Genomic DNA, 11,266 nt, shown 5'->3' with positions numbered 1-11,266 from the left:
GTGAATATCTATTGCAAAATTGCTTTGCTGTGGTATAGTCTAAACACAGAAAATATCACAGTAAAGACAATATTATGGTACATGTTTTACTATTTAGTTGCACAGAGTTGAACTGGCTCTTGAATTCATGCATGCAATTCATACTATAAGGCATTCTTACATTTAGAGACAGAACAGCATTTAGAGAATTGACTAAACTACATACAAAATACGGGAGTATTGCGAGTGGTATAGCGCAGCCCAGGCCATATCATTCACTGAAATGATTATAACAGTTCATATTAAATATTTCTTACACAGCAAAATAGTACCAGAGCTCCTTGGCTACTCTCAAATACTCAAAGCTCTTTGTTTGGACAGTATTATACTTGTAAATCCCCTTTGAATGTTGACAACTTAAGCAGATATTGAGAATGCTCAAAATTACCACATGAAGGTGCACACTTATGGTCTGATAAACTCACAACTTCAGCTGAAGTCAGTGAGAGCTAGAGATGCTCAGCCCCTCAAAGTTATGCCCCAATATTAGATAGGAATGAAGAGAAGATTCTTTCAAATGGAGGGGAAAAATCTGATACCAGATATAGTTTTTTCTCAGAAGTCTCTGCATAAGTCAAGGATCAGAAATTCTACACTGAAATACAATTACACCATTTTTATACAATACATGTTTAATTAGCTTTAGAGCAGTTTCCTTGATAACAAACATAGCAATCAAGTGAAAGTTTGCATTTTCAAAATACACATCTACCATCTTAATCACCAATAACCGAAGCCTGGTTATTTTACAATGGTCATAGATTATTTACATCTCTTCACAATCAAGTTATTCTGCACCGTATAACTTCCAGTTCCTGTTATCCTTTGATAGTGCTACGATGTTGGATAAAAGAAGCTACACACACAATCTTTTTTATTTAAAAATATTCTTTGATAGCTAATAACCACCATCTACTACTTTTCCTTTGGAAATCTAGTATGCTCTCTTCTTCCTCAATTAAACTTTTCCATTTTTTATGGAAAGATTAAGTTACAATGTTATGAAGCTTCAAGTCTTCAGCAGTTTCATTGGACAGACAAATGACATACTATAAGGATGAATTAATTTTGTCCGTTTTTATTGGAGCAGATAGCGATCCATAGATCTGCACCTGGAAGAGAAACCCTACATTCCTGGATCTACCCAGGGTCACACAGTAGAAAATGTGCCACCCCTTCACCATCCTGCCATCTCCTGTGCCAAGACTTTGTGGAGGAAGCTCTGCAGATCCTTGCACAGCGGAAAAGATGAGAGTAAGAGACACTGCACACTGTCTCACCCACACATGTGGAGAATCTGACGAGCAGAGAGTGCAACCCTCTCTACAGTAGGAGAACCAAATTAAAAACAAAATCTTAAATGGCCACGTGTAGGTGCAATCACAAACAAATGCAGAAATGCAAGAATTGCCTCACTAGAGAAGACTGGTGTCCACTAAGTCCGGTGATCTGTCTCTGACAGTGGTTAGAACCAGATGCTTCAGACGAAAGAGCAAGGATAAGGGAAGCAAGTTCTTAGATCATGCTGGCACATTTGAACATTTTTACTCCCAATCCCTTTTTGAATCTTTCTAAACTCTTGGCCTCAAAGCTATACGACAGAAGCACAATTGTGTTTATAACTTTATCTGAACAAGTGGGTCTCTGTTTTTGTTGAAAACGTTGCCCAAATGCATCTTTACACACTGTATTCATACTCTGACAACATCATGCACAATCACCAAAACATTAAAGGAAAAAACTTTCAATAAAAGGTAAACTGTTACTTTTTGGTGGGACAGGGATGGGTAAGGAGTTTAGACACATATTTAAAATATGAGGACGTTCCTTTACAGAAGTGTTTTGGATGAAAAAAGATTTAATGACCATTTATTCCAGGATGGTCGAAGATACTTTTAGTATATGGTAGCAAGCTAGTCAAAGAAGTGGGCAGTGGTGAGGATGAGTGGGGTAGCAGGGAATATTCCATCTATCAATGGCCAGTTTTGGAGAGGAAAGTTCTCTTAATAACTTCACAGAAATGAAATTTTTCAATACATAACATCTCCCCCTAAGACACTAGACAAATGGGAGGAGCCCAAATTATTAAATGGCTTCATTTTGTACCTGCCAAAAATGGGAGGAGGGGGGGAAGAGCTCTCATTATCTGCAATAGTTTAAAGACTTTATTTTGATATTGTTAAAAGTTCTGTCATTCAAGGCCTGCTTGACCATAGTTCTCTTTTTCCTCAGTTAACGAAAACTATAATAAAATTATATTTTAAAATAAGGAAAATGATAGCAGGAGACTTTCAGGAAAGAATGCTTAAGGTATAAATATCAGTGTAGTGGAACCACCACTTATTATGCTTTTTGTGAAACATTTATCTTTGGGTGATGTATTTGCTGAAATGCTTCCATATCTAGATTAAAACACAGAAGTACTGACTTGCTAAGAATGAGAGATGGTCATTGCAAAAAATAATAATAAAGTTGATGTCATCCATCCAGACTACTATCCTGTAAGACTGCATCCTCTCTGAAAGTAGTTTAGGAAAGAAGGGTGAAAATCAGCCCTAGGTAAGCGGGTGCAACTCTACTGACTTCAAAGAAATTGCACCTGCACTGGAAGTGGTTCATTTATTTTTTATTTTTATATAAAAGCTTACTTGAAGGTCAGTGAAAATTAAACTTTTGATCTATTTTTGATTTTCAAAGGGGGCAATTAACCTCCTTTATAATTTGGTAAAAATGAATTTTCCAAGATATTAATAAATTTATGTTTCATTTGTGCTTTGAAGTACCGGTACCATTCTATAAGCTTTTTTCTCCTTTGAATCTTTTCTTGTAAGCTCATATTTTTCTCTTTTTCTAAAACAGCAGGAAGTTCTTCCCAGTTTTTAATAAAGATAAATGGAGCCCCCATGGTCTTTAGTAATTGCAGTGGAGCACTGTGGTATATAGATGAATTTCCACAGTTGCCTGGTGTCATTACATCTTCTACAACAGGAACAGAGCCATATGAACAAGCTTCATAAATTCTATAGCATTCTGTATTTACTCCCACTGGGCACAATGTGAGATCACTCTGCAGCAATGCATCTTGATAGATTCTAAAACTTTCATTTGTTTCTTGAGGCTGCCACCTAGAAAAATAAAGAAGTTGAAAATTAACATTACTTTTTCCCTCCAAGGGTAGATGTATTACAATGAAAAATAGAGGTCCATGTTATAATTTTAGTATATATAAATGTTGCAGAGCTGCAAGGTTTGTAACAACAGATCTGAGAATCAGCAAGGTTTTATGTTTCAATCCACATATTCCTAAATAATTTTTTTCAGGTATTTATAGAAAAGTTCACCTGTAAGCTATAAATGCTATAAGAACAGTTTTCAACTGAGGGCCTTTAAAGGAATCATCAATACTTCAAGCACCCAAAAAAAATAATTTTTTTTTAAAATAATTTTGCACTGGAAGCCCCTATCAATTTACTTCATAAGCTTCACTAGAAGGTTATTAAGTGGCTCAAAAATAGGCATATGGAGATAGAATGTTCTGACAGACTTTTTGAAGCAAGAATAGTTACCCCCCCAAAATATTTAAAATCAGCAGGGGGATTTACTGTTCAGAAATGAGAATGTAAGGCAGCAATTGTCAATCTCTTCAATTTGCTCAGACGGTCCGAGGTACTGTGTGTGACAGCACTCTAGGCCATAGATACTGTATAATCTCTCTCTAGATTCTATATTAACCTCTCTCAAGTTCTTTTGTCCAAAATTTTCAGAAAAAGCGTTAAGTTGCCTCTAGTTTTATTAAATGCCTTTTAAAATTTATAATAAAGGTTTTTTAAACCTTCCATGAGAACAACTGTACAAACTAATTAAGAGTAGAATTAATTTGTTTGGTTTAATCATGATGAGAGTCCACCCCAGGGGTGGGCAAACTGCGGCCTGGGGGCCATATCTGGTCCTCAAGCTCCCGCTAGGGAGCGGGGTCCAGGGCTTGCCCCGCTCTGCGGCTCCACGTGGCTCCCAGAAGCAGCGGCATATCCCCTCTCCGACTCCTATGCGTAGGGGGCTCCACATGCTGCCCCTGCCCCAAGCGCCGCCCCCGCAGCTCCCATTGGCCAGGAACCACGGCCAATGGGAGCTGCAGGGGTGGCGCCTGCGGACAGGGCAGTGTGCGGAGCCCCCTGGCTGCCCCTACTCGTAGGAGCCAGAGGAGGGACATGCCGCTGCTTCTGGGAGCTGCTTGAGGTAAGCACCGCCTGGAGCCTGCACCCCTGACCCCCTCTGGCATCCCAACCAGAGGTATTCTATTATTGTTTAACATTTTTGTAATCACTTGACAGCTCTAGTTGCAATGTATAACTATCTCTAGCTGAGACTGCAATGAAGGCAGAACCAATAAAGGTACTCTATTTCTATGTCTATTTTCCAGTCTCTTCTTTGATATGGTCATCTTCTTTTCAGCACATTTCTCTGCCCATGCCTTTATTGGTTCTGCCTTCATTGCAGTCTCAGCTAGAGACTGCAATGAATACATTGCAACTAGGGCTGTCAAGTGATTAAAAAAATTAATCGCGCTATTAAACTATAATAGAATACCACTTTAAACATTTTTGGATGTTTTCTACATTTTCAAATACAAGTACTGTAGTGCAATCTCTTTATCATGAAAATTGAACTTATAAATGTAGAATTATGTACAAAAACTGCATTCAAAAATAAAACAACATAAAATTGTAGAGCCTGCAAGTTCACTCAGTCCTACTTCTTGTTCAGCCAATCGCTCAGACAAACAAGTTTGTTTACATTTGCAGGAGACAGTGCTGCCCGCGTCTTGTTTACAGTGTCACCTGAAAGTGAGAACAGGTGTTCACATGGCACTGTTGTAGCCAGCGCTGCAAGATATTTATGTGCCAGATGCGCTAAAGATTCATATGTCCCTTCATGCTTCAACCACCGTTCCAGGGGACATGTGTCCATGCTGATGACGGGTTCTGCTCGAAAACAATCCAAAGCAGTGCAGATCGATGCATGTTCATTTTCATTATCTGAGACAGATGCCACCAGCAGAAGGTTGATTTTCTTTTTGGGTGGTTCAGGTTCTGTAGTTTCTGCATCGGAGTGTTGCTCTTTTAAGACTTCTGAAAGTATGCTTCACATCTTGTCCCTCTCAGATTTTGGAAGGCACTTCAGATTCTTAAACCTTGGGTTGAGTGCTGTAGCTATCCTTAGAAATCTCACATTGGTACCTTCTTTGCGTTTTGTGAAATCTGCAGTGAAAGTGTTCTTAAAATGAACAACGTGCTGGGTCATCATCTGAGACTACTATAACATGAAATATATGGCAGAATGTGGGTAAAACAGCAGGGGACATACAATTCTCCCTCTAGGAGTTCAGTCACAAATTTAATTAATGCATTATTTTTTTAATGAGCGTTATCAGCATGGAAACATGTCCTTTGGAACGGTGGCGGAAGCATGAAAGGGCATACGAATGTTTAGCATATCTGGCACGTAAATACCTTGCAATGCCAGCTACAAAAGTGCCATGCAAATGCCTCTTTTCATGTTCTGGTGACACTGTAAATAAGAAGAGGGCAGCATTATCTCTTGTAAATGTAAACAAACTTGTTTGTCCTAGCGATTGACTGAACAAGAAGTAGGACTGAGTGGACTTGTAAGCTCTGAAGTTTTACATTGTTTTGTTTTTGAGTGCAGGTATATAATAAAAAAACCCTATATTTGTAACTTGCACTTTCACAACAAATAGATTGCACTACAGTGCTTGAATGAGGTGAATTGAAAAATACTATTTCTTTTGTTTATCATTTTTAGCGCAAATATTTGTAATAAAAATATACACTTTGATTTCAATTACAACACAGACTACAATATATATGAAAATGTAGAAAAACATCCAAAATATTTAATAAATTTCAATGGGTATTCTATTGTTTAACAGTGCAATTAAAACTGTGATTAATCGCGATTAATTTTTTTTATCGCAATTAATTTTTTTTGTTAATTGCATAAGTTAACTGAAATTAATTGACAGTCCGAATTGCAACTTTGAAGACTTCTTCCTAGTTTTATATTCTTCCACCTATTCTAATAAATTAACCTATCTTAAAAAATAGATTATTATTCATACACTGAATATGGAAAACTGAAAACAATCAAAATATAACTTTTCACATTAAAAATACTCTTAGTATTATTTATATTTTAAAGGGAGTAAGTATTCCATTAAGGGTGACAGAACTGGCACCTTAATCTACAGTTCTATTTGAACCCTGAAAATCTCTGTGTTAAGAGTATCCTTTTTGTAAACCTATATGGCTTATATATGTTAATTCTAAAATGGCCTGTGTGTTTAATTCTAAAATCTGAAATTCAAAAAAGAAAATAATTCTTTTTGAGATGGTATCAAGTGATCAAACGTAATCCCTCAATCGCCTTGACAGCCATGTCACTCCTTCCTGCAGTCCACCCGTTCTCCTTTTAGGAGCTGTACAAAACTTTATTATGAGTTTAAATAATAGATGAAAGACAGTTTAGATTTTTTAAAAGCATCTCATCCTCTTTAAGGGAATACCTATCAAATCCTGCCAAGGTTTAATTTGTCAAAAGCAAATTAAAAAGAACCATTAGAACTTATTTCAGTTAGTCAGATGATCCGTTCTACCTCCTGAAGACACGAAATAAACTATATTGTTTAGCTGAAGCCAGCATCTTTATACGCGGTTGATGACAAAGCTCTGGTTTCATGTCTCCCTCTTCTGGTAGGTGGATAATATCCACAGGATGTATGACACAGATTTTGAATACCCACTGCCACTTCCACCAAAACCAGGTATGTGTGAGAGGAGACAGGACTGGCTGTATTATGTTAGATATTTCTTTCAAACTATTTCAAGTCACAACCACAATGTAAAGTACTGCAGCACACAAGGTGTTAAGGCATCCAAGATCTGTATGAAAATCTCAGCTCAGCAAGGTTTTCATTGTTTTAAGTTTGACCATTGTCATTATTTATACTATTTTATTTATAACATATTTTAAAAGAGATGACCTATGGTCATCAATGATCTAGGCAAGGGGCTTTGAATAATTCAGCTACCAAACTATACATTTACAAAGTAAATCATAGCTCTTACTGTTCTCTGGCTGCAATCCAACAGAGTTTATCAAGCCCGTCTTGTTTCAAAACTTCCATTAGGTTCTCCCTGGATGAATTCTTATACACCGTTCCTAAAAAATTACATAGATATGATCTTGGAGAACGTAGCATTGACCAGTTGGGCTCTACGATGGGGAAATTCCTATATCTGTAACAACAATGCATACATTAGATGAAAATATTTTTATGTCAAAGGAAAAAGATGGGTCTTTGCACCATTTCATGTTTATGTAGCAGATTTTAAGAACTGAAATAGCTTTGTAATCAGTTCCAATATTTAACTACTGACTGAATTTAAAAAACAAAGATAGCCAAACACTGATGGATAATATTTATCATTATCCCTTTGTTTTTAGATGAGTATTCTGTAGCATGTGTACATAATTCCACTTGGTGCTGACAAAAAGAAGTTAGGGATCTTCTAGGGCGTGAATCAGAAAAAAAACATTCTGTTTCAATAGCAGCTGTTCTCAATACCACCACTTATTTTGGCTGAAGTTGCTGGGTTAGTGGTTCCTTTGGAGTTGACACCTCAATTATTTGAATCAGCTGAAAGTGTATGCTGTAAAAACAATGCCATTGGTATACTGCCAAATGAAAACTCAACTCGGTCCCTACAACCTGTGCATCTTCACCAATTTAATCTGTGAATTACACTTAAAGTTACTGATTTTAGTCATAACAGCACCAATGGTTCAGCTAAAGGGCTGGCAGAGTCATTTTCATTATCTAGATCTAATTTACCACACTTTTGTATGTTAGTATTAAATTACATGTCCCTCTTACAGCTGTCACATTCTCAAAATTAGCTATGATTTTCTTTCTAACTTTGTTATTTTTAGAGAGTGGGTCAATAATACTGCTAGTTTCCCTTCTATTTCTATATTCTTTCTATATTATTACAGTAAGGAAACAATTTGGAAAAAAACATACATTGATCACAAAATTTTCCTAGTTTCAAAACAAGCCTTTAGTCTTACTCCTGGGGGAATTCTGTGCCACTGCACATGCACAGAATTCATGTCCCCCGCAGATTTCTTTGCTTCCCCAGAGAAAAATGACTTTCTGATGGGGGAAGCAAAGGGAAGCCACAAGAGCAGTCATGTGACCCTCCCCAGCAATATGTTTTAGGTGCCCAGGGCAGCCAGCAGAGAGCTAAATCACTGTGGGGCAGGGGGCGGGACTGGGGAAGACCCGGCTGGTGGATCCTACCCTGCGCTGGGCTCAACTGCAAGTCCCGGCTGGGTCAGACCCACCCTCAGAGTCCCATTACTGTTGCACCCATACCCCCCCCCCCAACAAGCCTCTGTGCATTCAAATCCCCCACACACACCTGGATCCCCCACTGAGCAGCCTGCCCCCAGACTGACCCAAACAGAACCCTCTCAACCCACACCTTGATCCCCCCACACTGAGCCCCTCCACACTTGGATCCTGCCAGGCTAAGCCTGCCTGCCCACACCTGGCATGGAGGGGCAGGGCCATAGGGTGTTTCTGGGGCAGGCCTGGTCCTTGCTCTGTGTCAGATTTGGGTGCAGCCTCACCACTGGGTCCATGTCCCAGGGGAGAGCTGCACAGTGATCTCCCTGCTCTGTGCAGCCAGTGGCCTGTGCTCCCCAATGCCACGCTGGAGTCTCCACATTTATTTGACAAATAACATTTGCAGAATTTTAAAATATTGTGTGCAGAATTTTTAATTTTTTGGCGCAGAATGCCCTCAGGAGTACTTTAGTCCATCCTCACTTTCCTTGGCTTCTCCACTGCCTTTGGTACTGTTGATCATACGCTCCCCTTCTGAACATCTTATTCCTCACCCCCACCTGGGGCTTTCATGACTCTGTCCTTTCCTGGTTCCCCTGCTATTTCTTTGGGCAGTAATTCAGCACTTCTTTCAGAGGTTCTCTCTCTTCCTTGCCCTTGTTTCTCTCTGTAGGTTACCTACCAGACTTTGTACTTGTTTCTTTCCACTTCTCTCTGTCACTCCCTCACCCACTCTTCATGTGGGTAATTGCATCCATTTACATGGCTTTAACTTCCACTTTTACATCAATGACTGCAAATCTACCTTTCCACTTCTGACCTCTCCCTCTTTTTTTCACCCCCTTACCCCTGCATCCCAACTACCTCTAGGGCATTTCCTCCTAGTTGTCTCATTGTCATCTTAACATGTTCAAAACTGAATATATCTTTCCTTACAAACACTGATTCTTTGCCACTGTGGAGGCTCCATGTTTACTTTCTGTCAATGGCATCCTGAGCAAATTTCCTTTGGTTTCAATAAAAACATGTTTTCTAATGGCCAGCATTGCAAATTCAACATGGATCTGAAAATTAAGCTTTCTGGCTTGCATTATTACCATTGATAATAGAGATTCTGCAGTTGGAATAATTCTGTTAAGACAGGAGTAAGACAGGAAAGAATGAAGATAACTCTCCCATAGCTGTATCCACTCTACAACACTAACAGGATTAAAATGTAGTAAACATTTATTGCAAGGCATCTTACTATGATCCCAGAGTTTACCAATTACAAAAATTCAAGGGGTATAAAATCAAATCCCAGTTTATTAGCCACAAGAGAAAGAAACACTACCCTCAATGCCCCCCCTAACTCCCCCCAGGGAAAAAAAAAAAAGTACTCTCAATACGTCCAAACTGGATTCCCTTATTAGGCCCCAGGCCTCTTACTGAAGTTCCTCCAACTCTTTCCTGCAGCAGAGCTTTCCATAGACTGACTTCCCTCTGAAAAATCTCTTTTTACCCTGGATAAGGGTCCCAGCCTGCCCTCATCTTAAAGAGAGAGTAATCCACCACACTTACTTTTTGCCACTAAATTCTAGTCTAGGCTATTCTGGTTCTTATTATGTGTTCAGAGTGCCTTTCAGAGTGAAAAAACATACAAGATGACTTATATCGGCATATTAACGTTTCTTCGCTAGTCCTCCCCCAACCCAGCTGTGGGAAGCTATATCATTTTTAATGTTGTTTAATCCTAATGTAAATGTTAATAGTTGGTAATGTCAGCAGATATGGCAAATTTGACTGAACAGTCACAAGAAGCAAATTATTGAATTAATACGGTACCCCTTGAACACACTAACTTTTTAAAACATAGCTGTACTTTAACTTCTGAATTACCTTTTGCCTTTAAAATTTCTGAAGCCTAATTTAGATAGTCAAAACCAGCAGCATGAACCAAAGTCAAGTTCCGCAGCTTGCTTAACAGTTTTAGACAGCAGAAATTATATACAATTTTTTATATATAAAATGTTTCAGACATAATGTTACAGATATAACTGTTAAAACAATAGGCATGTACAGTTCATGCATAACTGATTCCTTAAGTGTAATTTGTTTATGTTTAACACTTACGTAGCTACTCCTAAAGGCCACTGGAAAATATCTTCTTCGTTTACCCAGGTACAGTCGTATACTACAAAAAGTAGTTCCACAAATCCTCCGTGTCTTTTCAGGTATGGGTGAATCCATTCATTGTTACACTGTTCACTTCCAAGCAGCACAATGGCAACATGCCTCAGCTTGCGAGTTTGTTTTAAAGTTTGTGCATAATGCAACCACTGAGTGGCATAAGTGATCTTTGCTTCCTCTCTTCCATTCAGAACTAGAACCACATTAGCAGCTTCTACTGAAAAGTATCCCGGGACTACGGCTGGACCAGTGATGAAACTGTGAATAATAAAACACAAACACTTGACATCTTCTGAGATATGTTACCAACTTTTATGCATATTCTGTTCACTGCATTGCAAACAATCTGCCTGCAGTGTTTAGAGATTTTGTGTCTTCATTAAAACAGACATTATGTACTGCAAAGTACCTTTGCTATTGTGACAAATTTCAGATGTACAGAGTCTAAAACGACAATTTAAACTTCAGTAAAGCTCACATTGGCCTTTTACCTGAACAATAAAGAGATTAAAAATTAATTGCAAACATGGTATATTTGCAGGATCAGAACCCAAGTATTTACGGACATGTTTAACTTCACATCTGTGTGTTGTCCCATTTACTTCAATGAGACTACACACATGCATAGGT

General features: G+C 38.4%; 1 protein-coding gene across 1 annotated transcript; it reads right to left on the bottom strand.

Moving 5' to 3' along the window:
- Positions 1-659: 659 nt before the first annotated feature.
- LOC112121719 (ribitol-5-phosphate xylosyltransferase 1-like) lies at positions 660-10,894 on the bottom strand (the record flags this gene model as incomplete). Its single annotated transcript, XM_026662736.1, has 3 exons — positions 660-3,164; positions 7,185-7,355; positions 10,580-10,894. Coding segments are annotated over 3 exons (907 nt in total), but the record flags the coding sequence as incomplete, so codon positions are not given.
- Positions 10,895-11,266: the final 372 nt, after the last annotated feature.

This window comes from Terrapene carolina, unplaced genomic scaffold (genome assembly GCF_002925995.2).
Source record: "Terrapene carolina triunguis isolate 2854851 unplaced genomic scaffold, T_m_triunguis-2.0 Scaffold29948, whole genome shotgun sequence".
NCBI classification, from domain to species: Eukaryota; Metazoa; Chordata; order Testudines; family Emydidae; genus Terrapene; species Terrapene triunguis.
This window is presented reverse-complemented; position numbering and strand designations above follow the sequence as displayed.